At 41.8% G+C, this 19,553-nt stretch overlaps 2 protein-coding genes across 6 annotated transcripts in view; one reads left to right on the forward strand and one right to left on the reverse strand.

Annotated features, from left to right (window-relative positions):
* The window catches only part of CEP290 (centrosomal protein 290), a 102,723-nt gene extending 88,592 nt beyond the window's left edge, over positions 1-14,131 (reverse strand). Inside the window, 12 exon segments of the mRNA XM_090042646.1 lie at positions 325-447; positions 540-629; positions 1,209-1,391; positions 1,696-1,848; positions 7,424-7,477; positions 8,213-8,356; positions 8,987-9,033; positions 9,877-9,946; positions 10,517-10,594; positions 10,738-10,868; positions 12,885-12,928; positions 13,930-14,131. Of these exon segments, the coding sequence (XP_089898772.1) occupies positions 325-447; positions 540-629; positions 1,209-1,391; positions 1,696-1,848; positions 7,424-7,477; positions 8,213-8,356; positions 8,987-9,033; positions 9,877-9,946; positions 10,517-10,594; positions 10,738-10,839 (1,044 nt within the window). The 5' untranslated portion in view covers positions 10,840-10,868; positions 12,885-12,928; positions 13,930-14,131.
* Positions 14,132-14,211: 80 nt separating this feature from the next.
* The window catches only part of TMTC3 (transmembrane O-mannosyltransferase targeting cadherins 3), a 60,330-nt gene continuing 54,988 nt past the window's right edge, over positions 14,212-19,553 (forward strand). For all 5 annotated transcript variants that reach the window (XM_090042647.1, XM_090042651.1, XM_090042648.1 and 2 more), the window contains exon 1: positions 14,212-14,336. The gene's annotated coding sequence lies outside the window, so the exon portion shown is untranslated. The remainder of the gene's footprint in view (positions 14,337-19,553) is intronic.

Here is a 19,553-nt window from a genome sequence, read left to right on the forward strand (position 1 = left end):
TTGGGTGTATATTTGATAATACAGATCTATGAAAAACCAATAAAATATTATTTTATAATTTAACTGCATTAACTTGTTCTGGTTACATGGCTAGATGACGAAATGGGCAAATAACTACAAGTCAGAACACCAATTACATAAAGTTCAGCTGCTGGACATGGAGAGAAGTACATTAGGCTAACCTGTCTCCCTGAGTAAGTCAGCTCGCTTCGGTCATCACGCGTGGACTTCCGGTGTTTGTAAAGTAGAGAATGCTGATTATATCAAACTAGTAGTGTGCTTAATGAATAATTCATACACAAGTACTTGTGCATAAAACAATACCTGCTGGAGCACCATAACATTGTTTTTGTCTACATCAAGCTGGGCCATTTTCATTTTCTCCCTCAGGTTTAACAACATTTGCTGATACTCGATGATCTCATCATCTTTTGATGCCAGGATTCTCTGCAAAGCACATGAATAAAATAAGAGGCATCTCAAATAATTCCAAAAGATAACACACACAGCTACACAATCAGAAACATATGATAAAGTACCTTCCATTCTTCTACTTTTTCATTTACAGCTGCCATGAGTGGATCATCTTCTTCATTCTTTGCTTTCAGTTGGTCTAACAGCTCTTGCACCTGTATATATTAGCGTTTTGATTAGTACCACAAGAAGCATGCATCAATACTGTTTTTTTAAAACACATATTGACCCCAAATGCACCTACTATACCAAGCAGCAGTGTAAGAACATGGCCAGCTGCCTGGGGTTGCTGCTGCATTCAGTGGCAGTGGCAACTTCCAGCTGCCAGTGCCACTGCAATCAAAAATTACACAGCTGCAGCAAAAGTCAGTTTTTCCATCTTCCTCATCCCCATCAGCATTTGGGGCAGTTGCCCTACCCTAGTTACACCACTGTTATTAAGCTATAGTATGTAACAGAAGTTATGATTCAGTTAAAGGTACAGCATGCTAGTATTTTATTTGAAATTATTTCTGTGATTCATATTCAGATCCCTCTTAAAACATTGTGCTACACTGAAAGATAGTTCTCTATGTAAAAATAATTGTTTTCAACAGCATTCTACTATTTCAAACTGGATAAAATAAGGTGGACATTTTCTGCTAGAAATAAAGTTTACTTTTTGAATCCTAACAACATATTGTTTAATGTTAAGAATGTCACTCTGAAGGACTTTCTGTCAACTGATTCCTCACCTGAAATTTATACTGTTCTTTTTCTTTTCTTAACTGATCCATCACAATATCAGATTGCTGCACAATAAGTTTCATTTTATTATATTCATCAGTCATCTTTTCCATTTCCTGCACCGATTCTTCCAAATTCTTCCTCATCTCTTGGTTTTGTGCTTCTAGTTTCTCGTTGGTTTCAGTTAAGTTCTGCAAAGATAAAGAAATGCTATTTAAAAAAATAAGTGCCTTTGTACTTGACATTGTTTATCAACAGTTCGGTTCAAAGAAGGCTATGGCTGAACCAGCATAATTAACTTCTCAGTTGTCATGAAAATTAAAGTCACGTTGACAGGGCCATGTAGAAAAATATACACTACTACTGGACACTAACTTATTTATTGGGGGGAAAAGTGCCATTCTAGAACCATTTAAGAACATTACATTACTTCATTTTTTCTAAAACACATATTCAATGGTTGCTATAAGTTTATCTGGAACTCAGAAACTTTACCTGAATTTCATCCAAATACTGGACAAGTTCATAGTTCTTTTTTGACAACTGAGATCGGTAATCAGAATCATCTCCTCGTCTCATCAGAAGCGTCTCTTTTTGTGAATCTATTTGTCTCTGATAATCAACTACATCCTGGCGAAGTTGTTCATTCTGCATATAAGGCAAGCCCAAAAGAGAGTAAGTAAAGGGAGAGATTGAAAAGATTCTGTTTTTCTAAAAAATATGACACAGCTATAATTGTAACAGTTCATTCAAATTCCTACAAGCTGGTTCTAAATACTTTGGTATCTCACCTTTTTTCTTATATGTTTTTTCTCCAAATTAAAAGGCAGAGAAAATAGTCAGAATAAAAGAGAAGAAAGCATCAGAAAATTAGAAAAAGTACATACACATATAAGATTCAAGCTGAAAATAGAAGAAAATAAAAATAAATGTATAGATTAAAATGTAAAAGTTAAGAAGAGCAATCAAACCCTGTACAAGAAAATAAGGATAGCAAAAACTTTGCTTCTAGACTTAAGCAGTAAAAATAGTTTTTGTCTACGGACATTACATTTCTGAAAATGTAGATGTGGGAGCTAGGTGTTTATTTCTCTCTAGTTTTTCCCTCTCTTCTTCTTTCACCCTCTCTCCCACCCCCAAAAAATGAAATTTCTGCAGAAAATTGAAATATCTTCAGTAATAACTTACTTATTAAAACTAAATGTTACAGTAAGAGAAACATACTATGTATAACATGGCTTATATAGAGAAAGTACTACTGCATATATGCATATATGAAATGTAAGAAAACATTCTTTCAGAGGATATTATCATCATAGATAGTTTAAATGCAACTATATGCAAAACCAGGTATTTGGTAAACAAGTAATATAACTTAATTTACTTATTCCTACAATATTTGTATGAATAACAGTATAACTCAAGATTTATTCTCAACTCAAAATCTGTCTGACAATATCTACAAGATTCTAAACTATCAGCATGATCTCCATCTACTTCTTTAAATAGAAGATTTCCATAGATAGAAACAAGTAACTTTTTTTAAACCCAAGCCTGCTTCTTGATTTTATGAACATACGTCCAAATATTGACCAGTTTCTTTCACATGCTGCAGAAGCTGGATAAATCTGAAGCAGACAAGAACAAGAGAAGCCAGAGGTTCTGCTGTTTCCAGGCCTTGCCACAATGCTTTAGGAGCAACATACATTCCCAGATTAAACTTTTGGACCAAGTAATTGAAAAGGCTCCATATGCTGCACAATTTGAAAATACTTCCCAATGATGGGTGTGGTTGGTTTGATAAAACTCACCAAACACTTCAATCACAGATGTCAAAAGTCACTTTGCATCCTTGACTAGATCTGAACTATGGAGTTTCTTGCAGGCTGAATCCAGCTTGGGGAATAAAGCAGCAGCAGCTTGGGCTCTGACCCTGGCACATGGCATGGTGGCAGTTCCAGCTCCATTGCAGCTCCCATTGCAGGTCCCATGCCAAAGCTACTGTTGCCACCATGTGCCCCATGCTGGAGCAGCAGCTCTACTCCAGAATAAGGCATCAAGCACACAATGGTGGTGGGGGTGGCCTCAGCATGGAACTGCAATAGGGTTGCAGCAGTGGCAACAGGCGAAAGAGCAGGAGGATGATCAGGGCTATATCAGTCCTTACTCTTCCTTCTACCACTGATGACCAATGTCCACTGGGACCCAAGGACCCTCGATTCTGCAATAGTCCACTCCTCTAAGCTATGCCTCCAACTTTCAGTGCTCTGCTGATAGCCTGGTGGGCTGGATTGAACAGCTCCATGGGCTGGATCTGACCCTGGGCTACATTTGACATGTCAGGCAGTGATCCTGAACCCAAGTCCTCAGCCAGCCTGGCAAAGCTGCTCATCCCAGTCTACCACCTCCCCAACTGAACATCCAGGTAGGAACAGGTGATCAGAAACTTCCATCAGGGCCTAGTAAGGAGCCCACTCTGTGCCAGAGTGGCCAGCTAAGGTCAACTGTCCCTTTACCACCTCAAAAAGGGCCCCTGACCCAGAAGAGGAAGTGTCTGGGCAACAGGGATCAACCTTGTACTCATAGGCAACTGGTAGGGGGTGCACAGGTGTGCACATGCCCCCCCGATGGGCGACACTGATGCTGATGGCAGAGCTGGTACCCCCACCCTGAGAAGGCCGCTGTCGCTGGCGGCTTCTGCAGGTGCCCCTGACAGATGCAGGAGGCACCAGTCGTTCATGCTTGTACTCAAGCTACTTTGTCCTCAGCTTGAGCTTCTACCAGCTTTGACTGATTCTTTTATTACCCAACCTGGCTCACCCATGGACCCTGAGTTTGGCTTGACCATTCAGCTCCCTAATCTGACTCCTGTTCTGATCTTTCAGATATCCAACCCAGCAGGTCTTCTGACCCCATGCTCTGCCCAACCCTCCAGGTGTCTGACTTGGCTCCTCAGACAGATCTCCTGGCTTTTGGCTTTTTGGCTCCCCTACACTCCGACTCTACATACATATGATCTCAGTTGCTTCTCCAGGCCCTGGGTGACTCCCTGACCTGGCTGCCCATGACCTGGCATAACAACACCCTTGCTGTAAACCATTTTACTATTGCTAGCATTACTGTCTTGGAACCTCTCATTTAAGAGAATTGTTCTCAATAATGGTCTGCTGTTCAAAATGCTACCAATCTGTAAATAAAATCCTTTACTTCCATTTTTTTCATGAATTGTGAATGCAGATACACTTATATTTTCAAAAGACTTGACATAAGTTTGGCCATAAATTTAGTAATGCTTGAAAAATGTTTCACCCAATTCAGATACAGTGGCTGCAGAAATTGGCTGTAGAATGATCAGAGAGTGCTATCAGTGAACCCAAAAGACATCATTATCAAGTACAGTATGTCATCACTTTTAGAGTCTTCAGTAGTCAACATTTCCTGAAGCAGTTTTATTTAACCTGCAAATACTATCACATTTACTGAATTTGTTAGAAAGTTTCAGGGTTACCATATCATTCTTACCATGCTTGCCCATCTGCCACTTAAAAATGCAGCTAGAATAAAAGTACTTTTCAGGTATTTTACTACTTATTTTGGTCTTTTCTAGATCGTTCACAGTGTGTCTAACCTCACAAAATCATTAAAAAGGGGTTTAGGTCATGAGAAATATCTTATTATAGTAATATGTGAACATTTGTCTATTACGATGGCCCACATGGTCACATTACTAACACTGTTAACTGGCAGAGAAGATACTCTCTTACTTCCAACTGTCACTAGCACCAAAAATTTTTACTATTAATACACTTCACAGAATATATGTTCTCTCCTATTTCAATATTCAGGTAAAAAGCTGGCTGAGGTATTACAATCAAAGTCTGGCATCTTCCCCCAGGAGTTTTTCAATTTAATCTAACAATAGCCAAAATACTTTGTTTATGTTTTCTTCTAATAGTTTTCCACTGTAAAATACGTGCCCAAAGACTGTCCACTGAAAACTAGTATACTGCCCACCAAGAACTGTTTTCAATGACTAATATGGGATTATCAGAAGCATGTCACTCTTGTGTGAACTTGATCATTTTTTTCTCATTTCCAGATGTCATCTTGTTGTCGTTAGGAGTCTTATTGATATAGCTGATTGATGTACCTGTTGTTTTCCTAATGACTGAAAAACTGAAGCTGAATGTGCATCACTTCTAGATGGTGGTGTTACAGGGGCAGGATGACTTCTGGATTAAAAATGTTTCTCACAAGGGTAACCATTGTCAGCATCATCCACATCATGCTCTTCTCCATGACCTTCATTTCCACTCATCAATTTTTTTTTCTCTGCAAGCTATTTCATGCATATGATGTATTTGGTGTTGGTCATCCTAATAGCATTTGAAATGCAGTATTCTGAAATTACTAAGTGACTCTCGATATTAAAACAAAATATTTTCAAATATTAGAAGATAGTCACAATATTCTTGTTGGGTTTGGTTGGATCCTCCTATGGATCCCAAGGTCCAGACATGGAGGCCAAATCCAGTTTAGCTCCTCAGGATTCTCTGCCACAATCCATCACACACAGCCCTCGAGATATCTGCCCTAGTAACTATACATAAGCAGAGGCAGGCAGAAAATGTTGTTCCTTTTCAGGACAGAGGGTATCAAATCTGTCTCCATAAAGAGATATTACCTTTAGGCTGCTCACAAAGGCCAAGACAGAGACATCAGCTTCATAGCAGTGACTGTTTCCCACTGCCTGCTTACACTCTTGTTGGACCAAACTGCTTTTCTGGACAGAAGTCACCAGAGGTAGGTGGACAGCAATCGCACACTGCACTCATTCCTTTTGTCTACTAGTAAGAGTAGCACCCTCTACTGACTGGTGGCTGTAATCATATGTACAGCAGGCTACACATCAATACTTACCTGGCAGAGGAAACTTCATGTATCTGGGTCCATGAAGGTAGCCCTCCTTTCTTCTGGCATGGTTTAGTACCTGCCAAGGTGTTTGGGCTTAAAGCCTATTTTATGGAAATGGGACGCTCCTCCCTAGCTTGCTCTTGTGCCCACGTGGCTGAAGGCAGGCAAAACTTGGGGGTATCCAAATCCCAAACCGGGCTTTGGCCTGCATGTAGGATGCCTGCCAAAAGACTTTGGAAATATCTGAAGCCCCTCGTAGGAGTGGAGGATGTTTTCCGGTTTCAGGGCCACTTATGGTTCTGGACTGACTCATGGATTTGGACTTGATTTGGCTTGGAACACAAAAAATTTCTTTAAAAAAAACAAAACAAAAAAACCCCAGCAGGCTACACATAGATAGAGACTAGTACTGAAGGATACAGAATGTTCCTAGTAGTTTCCTAGTATTGTAAAGTTTGAATTAAGATTTGAAATACTTCATTTGAAATAGAGATTAGTTATTAGAAAATATTTTGGAGTAAATAAGTGACCTTGGAAAATTTTAATTCCACTTAAGGTCAATTATCTGGATATTTCTTAATAGGGACAAATCTAAGTTCTAAAATTTTCTAAGCATCTTTACAGAATACTTTAAAACTTACTATAGGTGGGAATAAAGCACAATTTCACATACAGAATACTAAAATCATGATATTAAAAAGAGAAAAGGAAAGAATGGTGAACAAAATACCAGATAAGGAAGTAGTGTAACTTAATCGTGATGGTCTAAAAGAGGATCTAACCAAAGGACACACATTAGAAAGGGTAGAGGGGAGAAATTGCACAAGTTCCCAAGCACAGGAAAATAAATAAAGCAATAAAATAAGAAGCCACAAGGACATCTACAAGGGATCTACCCTGAGATATCAGTTTGGCTACAGTTGTACTTAATTCAGAATTTTCAAGTAATGACATTTACCCCGTAATAACATAAAATATTAATTTCAATTTTTTACAGCACTGGAGTTTGAAGGCCCAATCAAGACTGAGACTACACGTGTAACAGGCCATGCAAACACAGACACAGCTTCTGCCAGAGATTTAACATCCCGCATTTCAGAGAAATAAATCTCAGCTATCCAATTCTTTCTAAGCAGATTCTTTTTTAGAATTTAAAAATTCGCATTCCCTTAGCATCAATACCCAAGCAATATACCAAAGAAAAATTAAACTATGATCATTCCAAAACTTACAGAACAAGATAAAACATATGAAATTGTATTAAATACATGAGCTGTTTTAATCTAATTATATGAATAACTTTACTAACCTCCCTTCTTAATTTGCTGTTTTCATTGTCAGCATCTTCATTTCGAAGGGCAAGCTAAAATAAAAGGAATGGTTTCTCATTTATATAAATAATAAAACTTAGCCTCCATATTATTACAGAATCTCTGAGCCAAATATTACTTTAAGATAGATATACTGGGAAAGGCAATTAAACTACCTAAATGTATCTTTAGCTTAGAATTTCAATTCAATACTTAATAGAGTATTTAGTGCTTGTGTAAACTAATTCAACTCCTATTTACTTATGAGCTGAACTGCACCTAAAACTCCAGTATGATTTATAAAAAAATCAGCTTATTTAACAGTACTTACAAAATGTAGAAGCACTGTATAAAATCTTGATCATCACAGTACCTCAGGCAACATGGGCAACATTGCTGCCATTTTACAAACGGAAAGAGATAAGTAGATTAAATGACTTTCCAAAAAAAAGCAAAACGCAAAGTGAATTTGTACTGAGATAGTATTGGAATTCAGGTAGTCTCAAATCACTCACCTATCCCCTCCATCAAGCTTCTTCTCCAAAAATTTAATTAAATCATTTACATATTATTTTGATGCTCAGAAACACAAAACAATATGAAAATGGGACTTGCAATTGTATTGCAGTCCATTTGTTTTTTGTTTAAAAACCCACAGTTAATTTTTTATAGGCTATGGTCCCATTTAATCAGTGCTTTTCATTCCAGTGACTACTTTCAGAACACTCTTCCAGACTAAGTTGCCCTAGAACTTTTATCAATTCTAGAACTAATTCAATTCTTATTACCTGTTCACTGACTTTCTTCTCTTTTTCTAGCTCTTTTTCCATATCTGCTAATTCTCTCTCTTTTTGTTCCAACTGTTTTTCCAACTGATGGATCTCATCACGCAAAAAACGAGTGTCACGACCACCAGTAGATCGCCGAGCTACCTTAAGGACAGAAACAAATATACATTTTTGCATTTTCAAAATAAAAAATTCAGGTCACCTATCAGGACTGATTTACTCACATGAAGGTAATAAGTGATTCTTGCAAGCCCAGTATCATATAATCAGTGATAATTCCTACCAATTTCTAGCAACAAAATGCTCAAGTGATGTTACAGATTCCTCTGATACCCTGCATGCATAAACACCTCTCTGAACATCTGTACTTGGTATATATTCAAAATCAGTTTTGAAATTAAATACTACACAGAGCAAATGCATCTTTTTCAAAAGCAGACATAGCAGATATAGTTTTGATTTGTAATCCTCCGCCACCCCACTTTTTTCTGGAGACTACACGTTTGAACTAAAGCATAGATAACACAATACGTATGTAGGCTGATCTTAGCTGTCTTGTCATAAGTCCTTAAGTTGATGGCACTTTTTATATCTAAACATCTATCCAGTTTTGCCAAATGTTTATCTGTTTATAAATATTACCACCATTTCCTTTAAAATTTAAAAACTGAACAATTTTTTAAACTTAGAAATTCAGTGTCAAGAACTTCACTAATTCAAGCTGAATAACCATTAAAGATTGAACAAAAATTAATTTAGTATAAAAAAGCATACCTCCAGTTCATTTTCTAGTTTCATCACCCTTGCTTTCAATTGATTTTCTGTTGAAATAAAACAGCACATCATTACTCAGAGGCTTTAAATAAAGTAAAAAAACCTGATACATCAGTTAACAGCAACAGTATTCAACCATGTGTATATAGGCAGTCCTCGACTTACAACGTTTTGAGTTGCAACATTTTGCACTTACAATGTTTATAAACTGACACCCTGTTTCAACTTTATGATGTCAGTTTCGACTTACAATGCTTGATCCAATACGATGCCATGCCAGGGAACAAGTTTGCTGTGTTGCTCATCTCCCTGGAGAGCATCTGTCTAAACTTGGTTGGACACTTTCTTTAAAAAAGCAGACAAGACTGCAGAAAAACTTGCAGCCAAGGCTCCTGAGAAAACTCCAGGCAAGAAACATTCAAAAAGTTCAACCAAGAGCCTATCAAGAAGTTCAACAAAGTCACCTCAAAGAAGTCCTTCCAAATCAATGATTGTTATTTACAATATAAATACATTAAAGTAGCTATGTTACTCTTCTGTAACTGACGAGTACAAAATTCTGAGGTATTTTTGGTGAAAATGGGGTATCAGACCTTGGCTCAGGAACCAATCCCCCATTTATAACATTGTTTCTTATGAGAAAATTGGTTCTGAGTTACAACGTTTCAACTTAAGACGTGGTTTTCAAGAACCAGTTGTGTCATAAGTGGGATGACTGCCTGTAAACATTTAGGGCAAAATCCTGACCTTACTGAAGTCAATGGCAGCTTTGCATTTCAGCTCAACAGTTTCAACATTTCACTTACAGATACTTCAGTACAATACTTCAGGAGTTACAGAATCCACATAACAAAACATTTGTGCACCTTATTCAGAAAACATATATTTACCAACTTTGGCTTGCTCCTCTCCAGCTTTTTCAACTTCTTCTACAGCCAGCTCCGCTTCTTGAACTTTCATCTAGAAAAAAAAATACACAGAAACATTTTACAAGGATTAGCTTTAGCTAACTTCTGAGATGTTTCTACAAGCTTATGAGAAAGCACCACAGACTCATTTAAGTATGAAAGGAAACGTGTACCCTTTCTTATTGAATAAAAGCCCCCAAATGTTTATTAGACCCACATTGGTATGAGTGTTGAGACTCTGGAATATCAACTTTAGACACATGTCCATAGGAGTTATACTAACTACAAAGAATTCTATGGTACTTTATCCAAAGAATTATACAACACATTTTGGAACAATTCTATGGCACATTCTATGGAAACCCCAGAAAATGAAAAATTTAGAAGCATGGTTTTAGGATGTCTGCATTTCCAATAATTCATTTTAAACCTCATAAATTTAAAATTATTCTAATCTAGGTCCAAATTATTGTTGCACATATGTATTCTTGGAGTCACACGTGTATGACATGAAAAAAGTAATTAAAATGCATTTACTCTTAGTTTCACGTAGCAGCTCAGCTCAAGCTTAAAACGTACAACACACTTAAAAAAAAAAAAAAAAAAAAGAACTGATACAAACCTTCATAAGTGACTGAGTAATTTTAAAAAGATGTATTACTTGTTCAGGATTTTCACTTTTTAAGTCATTTCCTTCAACCTAAATAGACAATAGAATGATTTCCATAAATAACACAGAATTAAACACAATTTATACTAATGCTAAATCTTTATGGAACCAAAATTGGTTCACTAAACATGCATAACAAAAACATTTACATTTCTTGTACTTCATACACGTACTTTGGACACAGTCTCCAACAATCTATCTGCCAGTTCTTCTTGACGTGGAAGAGCATCTGGGTCAACTCTCATAAGCATCTTCCAATCTAAGTTGGGGGCCATCTTGAGTTTAAAATAGCTTTGTTTCTTCCCTGAAACAACAACAAAAATAAGAATGATCATTACATTAAAGCTGAAACAATTGCCAAAGGCAAGAAAGTGAATCACAGGAAACAATATTAAGACTTTACGTCGTCCAAAGGTGAACATTTTCATTGGTTTACACTCTTCCCACATCTAGATTACTTTTGCAAGCATGAGGGATAGAAATGTTATTTTCCTTTTAAATAAAATCTTGGATACTGCACAATATGAATGCATCACTGGGAGATGTATATACTCGAACCAGATCGAGCACTATATTGACACCTGTCTTATCATCTGCTTCTCACAACCTGTTGACCAAAATCTATCATGAGGGTGTTATTAAGGATTAGAAGCCATAAATCCACCCAGGTGTAAGTTTCTTTCTACTGCCTATAACCAGCCAGTCTACAATTAGGTACTGCAGAGTTTTAATGTATTGGACATTATGTGAGGACCTGGAAAAGATTTTACAGAGGACAGAGATTAATTGTTGCTACTGCCCATTGGCTGCTCCTACCCAGGCTGACAAAGTCCAAATAATGCAATTAGATCCTACTAAACATAAATAATTTTAGATCCTACTAAACATAATTGTCCTTATGAAAATGGCTCACAGTTGGGGGAAAAAAAACAAGCAAATCAGCTGTTGCTAGCTGACACAGAAAATTAGGACAGATATTTTGTGCAAATTCTCAAATACGACCTCTGTACAGTGCTGCAAGACCTTTGAGATCTTTTTCACCATTCATTTTACTGAAGTCGTGGGAAATTTCTGCACTATTAGAAACCGATTACGTTCCTCTGCATTAACTGAACCATGGGTAGAGATTTGCCAACTTAAAACTTCCTGCCATTACCATCCTTCAAAAACTTTCCTATAATTGTCTGAAGAGTCTGCCAAAAAAACTTCTCCAGCTATATAATTAAGCTGGGATACAAATCACTCATTTTCATTGCCCCCTCTCTGTTTACTAGGAGTTTTTAAAAATATGCTATGGTATATATATATATATATATATATATATATATATAGAGAGAGAGAGAGAGAGAGAGAGAGAGAGAGAGAGAGAGAGAGAGAGAGAGAGAAGAGAGAGAGAGAAATAGTTTGAGATTAAGAACAGACCAGCATTTACCCAGAGTATGCACTTATCCAAATTTTCATTTAAACTATCAGTATTTAAGTACACAGTCCTGTTAGTGCTGTGGTATTAGCAGCCTGGAAGATGACTATCCTCCCATCATTTTAAAGACTTCAAATAGTCACTCTCGGAATTGTTATTAGAAATCATGAAAATGAGATGAGATGACAATCAAGGAAATAAATACTCCTCATCACTGTCAAAGCTTAATAGTTGGCCTTTGACAGGTGCTGCCTCTTCGCTGCACAACTAAGATATGAAGTAGAGTGGTTGAAAGATACATAGGCCTCTAAGTATTTTATGCATCTAACTCTAATGGATAAGAGTCTGTTACCATGTAAGCACATGTAAGAAGTGTCTGTTGCCATGTAAGCACATGTATCAATTATTTGCATATGGATTAAATGTATAAACCATGTAGCTTCTACTACCTGCTGTGTAATATAATTTTAATCCATGTAAATACATAATACCTGGCGCCAGAAAGGCTGGAAGGAAACAGCTGTCAAAAAGCTGCCATTAAAAGCCCTGAAACTGACCAGAGCGTGCCAGTTTCAGGGCTGCTTTTAAAAGCTTTAAAAATGTCCAGAAGCCAAGTCATTTTCAGGGCTGCTAATAGCCCTGTATAGTACTGAAAAAGACTGAGATGGGCTATTGTGTTCTTAATGAGTGCTACTTACTCTGAGTTGGGGAAGTTCACAAATCAGGAAAGGAGACAGCCTCTTTATGTTTCCAGAAAGAAAGCTATGCATTTAAACAGAGTACATTTTGATGTCTGATTTCCCAAGGAAGATGTGACAATATGCACAAATTCCCAATCTAAAAATTCTCTAAGTTAGGGTGAAACCCCAGAAGGATCCCATGCAGAACATAACAAAATACCTTTTAAAATAGGACAGATCTGTTATTTGAGAGATATATGATTCCTGGAAAAGAAAGAGATGATAACCCTGTCAGAATAAAAAGCAGAAACAGAGCCTAGGACAACAAAAAGGCTAATGATATCAGCACAATGATCATAAGAGACATGAGACGTGCTGACCTGGAACCCCAGCCCTTACTGTTCTGACAGACGAAGAGCCCATAAAACCTTCACGTGTTTAACAGCTAAGAGGCATCCAGGAACCTAAGCACAGAATCATCTCCCCTTCACCCAGCACCCATCTGGGGCAGCACCTGAACCACACAGCACCCTGCTGGAGAAGAAATCAATGCATTTATTATTATTATTATTAATATATTTTGTGTTCCAGATCGAATCAGCCAAATCAGTTCGAAATCATATTGACTGACCTGAAGTCAATTGCTCCAAAAACCGTATCGATGGAGCAGGCAGAATTCAATCGTTCTAAACACTACATATCGTTACAATCAATGAGCATCCTCCACCCCAAGCTCTCACCCTGGGACTTCACATCCTCCCAAATCCACTGGCAGGTGTCCTAGTTGCAGGCCCAGGCCCTTAGGTCTTGGTATTCGGATGCCTGCAGATGCTACAGCCAAGCATCCTTCCTCTCACTCTTTAGTCTCAGATTTCAGATACTTCCCAGACCTAGTGTTAGTGCGTAGTTTAAGTGAGAACTGCCCTGACAGGAAAAAATGGATTTTCCCACCCACCCTCCTCGCCCCTGCACCGGCCCGTGGCCTCTACACGGAGGGAGAAAGACCCCGCAGGCCCGGGGGGCGAGACGAGCTCTATCGCTGCCCATGTCTTGAAGCCGAAGAGCCCCAGAGGTGCAGTCAGGCGACTCCTCCGCCCCTGCAGCAGCGGGCCCCGGGCAAATCGAGCACCCGCGGCCGGGGCCCCCCGAAACTGGCCGCGCCCACACGCATCCTCCTGCCCCTCCGCGCGCTGGGAACCCCCCAGAAGAGTAACACTCTCCCCCTGCCCAGCAGCACCCGTGGGACGCCCCGGCACGGCCCTCACTTGCAGCAGCGGGCACTATGGAAGGCGGCAGCCGCTGCTAGGCGACGCCATTCACCAGCCCCGCCGCTTCCGAGCCCCGGATGGACTCTCGGCCGAGGCCAACCTCTTGCGCCTACAAGCCCCAGGGTGCACCGCAGCGCCGGGATCGGAACGGGAGGCGCCGCTCGCTGGGGGCAGCGGCACCGCGGACGAAACGAGAGAACTACCACTCCCAGCGTGTCCCGCGACCTGCCGGCAACTACGATTCAGATTGCGCACTACTCCCGGCATCCTCCCCGGCCGGTGGGGAGGGAGACGCCGCGCACGCGCATTGTAGAAGGGAGTCACCGCCTCAGACTCAGCGGCAGCGGCGGGGACGGGGATATGGGGCCGCGCGGCTGGGAGGCAGCGTCAACCTGCGGCGCCAGGTTTGGAGAGACCCAGCCGGGGCGGGGCGGGGGCGCTGAGCTCGTCTCCGGGCTGGTGCTGCCTGCGCTGCTCCCAGGAGCTGAGGCGGGCTGGGACCGGCCCCTCCCCCGGGGCGGGGTTGGGATGCGGTGCCTCGGGACGGGCGGCCGGGGCCGGGGGCGCCTTCGACAGGAGTGCGATGCCCAGGCGGAAGTGCCCGGGGCCGCGGCGAGGCGCAGGGTGAGCAGAGGCGGAGCAACGAGCTGTCAAAAAGCGCGAGGTCCCCCGCGTGAGGCCCGGAGCTGCTGGGTGCTGGGGGCCCTCCTGGCTTCCTCTGAAGCCCCTGGCGCTTGGCGTCGCCTGCCGGACTGATGAGACGTCTAGCACAGCAGCCCCTGCCTCATAGCAAGGGTGCGAAGCTGCCTGTACGTGTGGGCGCCTCTTGGGGCCTGGCGGCCACAGTCGGTGCCTGTAGGGCCCCAGGTCTGTCCTTGCACCAGGGATGGTCAGAGCGGCTTTGGGTTCAATGCCACACAAAAGCTAAACGCCTTTGAGCAGTGGGGCAGACCACAGGAGACAAAGGGGTATAAAGCCCACCTTCCTGGTCCGCCTCCTATGGAACAAATTTGGTTACCAGTCTGAGAAGCTTTTCAATTCTCCAGTGAGAAGTTGAAAACTGTGCGGAGGTGGGCATTACCATATCAGGGTGGAAACACTCAGCTCTGTGGTTTTCGGGGAGTCACAGCACACTGATTTCACAGAAGTGCGAGAAAACACTGAGGAAGAAATGTGTCTAATGTAGCAATGTTTAAAGTAGGGCTGTATGTAAATGATTAAACAACAATTATATTTATACCGTTTACTGTTTAGAAACCTAGCAGGAGCACCCCGGCCTATGCCCCTTGTGTCTTCAGCATGCACGCAGCACTGCGTGGGCCCCAGCCACTGGCAGGGAGCTGTGGGCAGGGGAGTTAATGTGGCTGAGCCATTTGGGGGTGCAGCCCACCTGTGGAGCTGCGGCTTCTTCTCACCATTGTGGGCTGGGGCTGTGGACCTCTCCTGTGCCCAGATCCTGCCACAACAGGGAAGGAGGGAGGTGTTGGGTCCCCCCACAGGGGTCAGGCAGGGCCTTTCCATCCCTGTGATGGGTTTGCCACCCCTTCGCCTCCAGCAACAAGGTTCAGGTAGGGTGACGGGGTCCCTGTGCCCTCTGCCGCACTTATGCCACTGTGGCCTGGACCTGAAAGGGCTGCTAAGGGGTCATTGCTGGCCCCTCGCATGGTAAGCACAGCCTCATGGCATTCTTGAGGAGCAGCAGGGATCCCAGAGGGAGTGTTAGGGCTGAAACAGCAGCCTCCTAGCCTGGAGCTCAGGAATGCCGTGGGGCTATGATCACTGCTCAAGGAACTAGCCTCAATCCCCTCTCCAACCTGGCGCTGCCTGCTACAGCTGCCATGGTGCCTCTTTAGGCCATGTCAGCTGCATGCTCAGCCCTGCCTTGGGGCTGGGTCAGGCCCCAGGTAGCCCCATGGCCACAGACAAGAAGGGGAAGGGCATAGCACACCTGGCAGAGACCACCCAACTGGAACTGGACCTCATCTTCCCCCAGGACAAGCTGGAAAGGGCTTGACCCAGCAGTACAGAGGAGACTCGGACCAAGGTGGGACAAGCATGGCGGGATGCTCAGGGAACCTGTTACCCTTCCTGGGCCCTGCTGCTGTAAGGGTTCTGGGAAGACCCTCCATGGAACTAGGAGTCTTGCTGCTGTGATGGGAAGGCTCCCCTGTGGAGGAGTCCAGCACCTTCTGCTGTCCCTTCCTCCCTGTGGCATGAGGATCTGGACAGAGAAATCTGCAGCCTCAGCCCTTGAGGGCAAGGGGAACCTGTGGTTCTGCAGCTGGGCAGCACCCCCTAGTGGTTCAGCTACACCTGCTGCCCCCAACCCATGGCTTCCTGCCAAAGGTTACTACACTTGGGTTAACTGTTTAATCGATATAATTTGAGGAGGTTAAATGGATAACTTTTAAAACAATATTTACGTTTACATCCCTAATTTAAAGGCTGTGTTTCTCTCAGCTGTTCGGCCTATCCCACAGATGACCCTACCTGTTACTATCATCTGAGGTAATCTTTTTGGGTAATGCAGATTAGCTGTTCTGCTACTTGAGGGTCTGGTCCTGTAATAGCACCTGTATAAGACAGGGAGATAAGAGAACTTTATGTGTGTTTGCTGTTCATTATGGAATTAAATTCAAAGTAAATACTCTGGAGTAATTGTATTGTGTGTCTGAAGCTTTACCCTTCTGTTACTTTTCTTAGCACAACATTTTAGTTCAGTAAAATGTGAAGATGATGATGAAGGTTTTTCTGGAGCATTTCTAGGTAAAGAAAGAAAGAAGGTTAAGACAGGGTGGCACTTTGTTACACTCTAAAAAAGCTGTATAACTGGTAGCCTGCAGGCTGCTTGTGGCACATGAGGTGTTAACATGCAGGTTGCATGCTTCTGTCCAGCCAAGGCTTCCTACTGCACTCCAACCCTATTGCTCCTTCTGCACTGGCTGCCAGGGTCTCTGGGCTCTCTCTCCCTCCTCCAGCTTCCACTTCCTGCTCCTGGTCCTTTAGGCAGGGTTGCACAGCAAGAGGAGATAATGGTACCCATGCTGTGCACATAGCAAGGGGGAGGGAGCTCTTGGCTGTCTGTGCTGCATCCTAGGCTGTCTTCTCATTGTGTGTGGAGGGAGGGGTGGAAAGGGTGCTGCCTGCATGGTGAGATCTGGCTTGCATGCTTTGTAGGAATGGGCTGCCTGTGTGGTGTGCATGACAAGAAGCTGAGAGTGCTGTGTGCAGCAGTGGGGAGGGAGGAGTCAGGTCTGTCCAGAAATTGGACAGCCCTAGTCTTTAAAGTGCCACCTTGCCTTGCCTTCTGCCAAACTCCAAGCTACCTGGGCCATCTCTAGAGAAAGAAAGATGTGCTAGGGACAGACTCCTCCCCTCCCACTTCCTGCAATTTCTGAGAAGGTGGTCACCTTCGCGCACGCTTCTCTGGAGCTATTACTCAGCAATAGAATATTGTCTGTCTCCTTTGACAGCTGGGTCTTTGTCAAAGGATTTCTTATCCCGTGCGAGCAGATGTAGCTAGGTAAGGAGAGAGGCCGTGCTGCCGTGCCCCCTCTTTGGATGCTCCAGAAATGATCTCATCTTCCATGCTAGTCTCAGAAAGGGATCCAAATATGGGTTGCTCATTGAAGTTGTTTGAAGTTGTAACTGCGGGTGATAGTGATTCTTGGAAGAAGATAGATCTGGAGGTATTCTGGGCAGGGAGGGAGAGCAAATAATACATTCAGTTTGTTATTCACAGTTTGATTTCTGGCTTCAGATAGTGGACTAGTGACATTATTTCTTGCAGCTTTTACCTAAGGAGGGTGATCTGGAGAGTAGGAGAGTTTGACAGATAGGAGATCCTGAACAAAGGCAGGTACTTGAAGTAATGGGTGTGTCACCTCTGGCAAGCTACTGCTTGTATTAGTGCAGTACTTCCATGTGTGTGCTCTGTCGCTTCAGCCTGCAGTGGTTGGAACAAACATGTTTATCCCTACAAAATCCAAAACGATGCACTTCTCCTTTGCCTTTTCCTCTTGAATCATTCTTGTGTGCGTTCACAAAATGTATGTTATTTCACTTAGTTAAGGGTAAACAGTTGTTACTACAGTAGATTTCCTCAGGGTAGATGGGGCATGGCTGTGCCGACTTGTTCAAGGTGTGCCCCTACACCCACTTGGAGCAGTACTGTAGGTCTACATTTGTAGTTTATCTGCTCATTTGTATGTTGGTTGTTTTCAGAAATACAAAACTCTAGAACTCTTGGTTCAGAGATAATACCTTTTATTAGACCAACTAAGAAATCACAAAAAAAATGTATTTTTCTACGAGCTTTCGGGCACATGCACCTTTCCTCAGGGTTAGAGAATATTGAAGATGGTAAAAATTCCCCACAGGAGAAAATAAACTTCATTTTTGCACAGCGGAAGCTGAAGGTGGAAGTCTGTTCGTCTGGGTTCATGAAAGTGTTGGTTGTTTTTAGTGTTTTTCAAGTGAATACTTTATTCTTATGCAAATAAAATGCTTTAGTTACAGGTTGGTTAATTACTATAAGATAACACACTAAGCTTCTAAGATTTACATAAAAATTACAGTTCATATTGTACAGTAATGCATGATTCAACAAAGTTACTTTAGGTCCCCACCACTTACAGAGTCATCTGCAGGGAATGGTATTCTTCAGCTATACAATCTGCTTGTAACACAGTGATAATACCTTATGTGATGAGCTTATTTTACTAACAATGGTTACTTAACAAAAGTGGGGAATTGAGCTGCCCACAGATTATCAAAATAATAATAAAAGTCCATCTCTGTAGGATTCATTACAAGAAACTGCTGAGGTTGAGGGAGTTCAACTTTTTGCAGCATTTAACGTTATTGATGCTGGTTTATTATTAATGTTTTCAGTTGAAAGCTTTTGAAAGAAATCAAAAGATTAGAAAGTATTGGAGCTGTTGAATATTGATGAAATGCTAATTTTGTGTAATATTTTTCAAAAGTATAGCATTAGCATGAGAATTGCTCCAGTCTGAAACTTGCAATCAGAGTGTCTGGATGGAATTTTAATGGAGATCTGTATTTTTATCATGTTCCCCAAAAGTTTTGAAGAAGGCAAAATAAATGCTACAGGTTTTCACCCGTGGAAAAAGGTCAGTGGTAAAGCCAGAAGATAAACCTTTCTTTTCCAGTGCCCTGTTACTGTTATGGCATGAAAGACATCATAAAAGAATTTATAAAATTTACTTTGTATAGAGAGATTTCTTTGTAACATGGTGTTTATTGGATCATTAACTTTTCTTAATATACTTCTCTATCCAGTTTTGGGCTCCACAATTCAAAAAGGATGTGGAGAAGCTTGAGAGAGTCCAGAGGAGAGCCACGCGCATGATCAGAGGTCAGGAAAACAGATCTTACGATGACAGGCTGAGAGCCATGGGACTCTTTAGCCTGAAAAAGTGCAGGCTCAGGGGTGATCTGATGGCCACCTACAAATTTATCAGGGGTGACCACCAGGATCTGGGGGAACATCTGTTCACCAGAGCGCCCCATGGGATGACGAGGTCGAACGGTCACAAACTCCTGCAAGACCGTTTCAGGCTGGACATAAGGAAGAATTTCTTTACTGTCCGAGCCCC

This window comes from Crocodylus siamensis, chromosome 4, assembly GCF_052110815.1.
Source record: "Crocodylus siamensis isolate JL-2025a chromosome 4, ASM5211081v1, whole genome shotgun sequence".
In the NCBI taxonomy this organism is placed as follows: domain Eukaryota; kingdom Metazoa; phylum Chordata; order Crocodylia; family Crocodylidae; genus Crocodylus; species Crocodylus siamensis.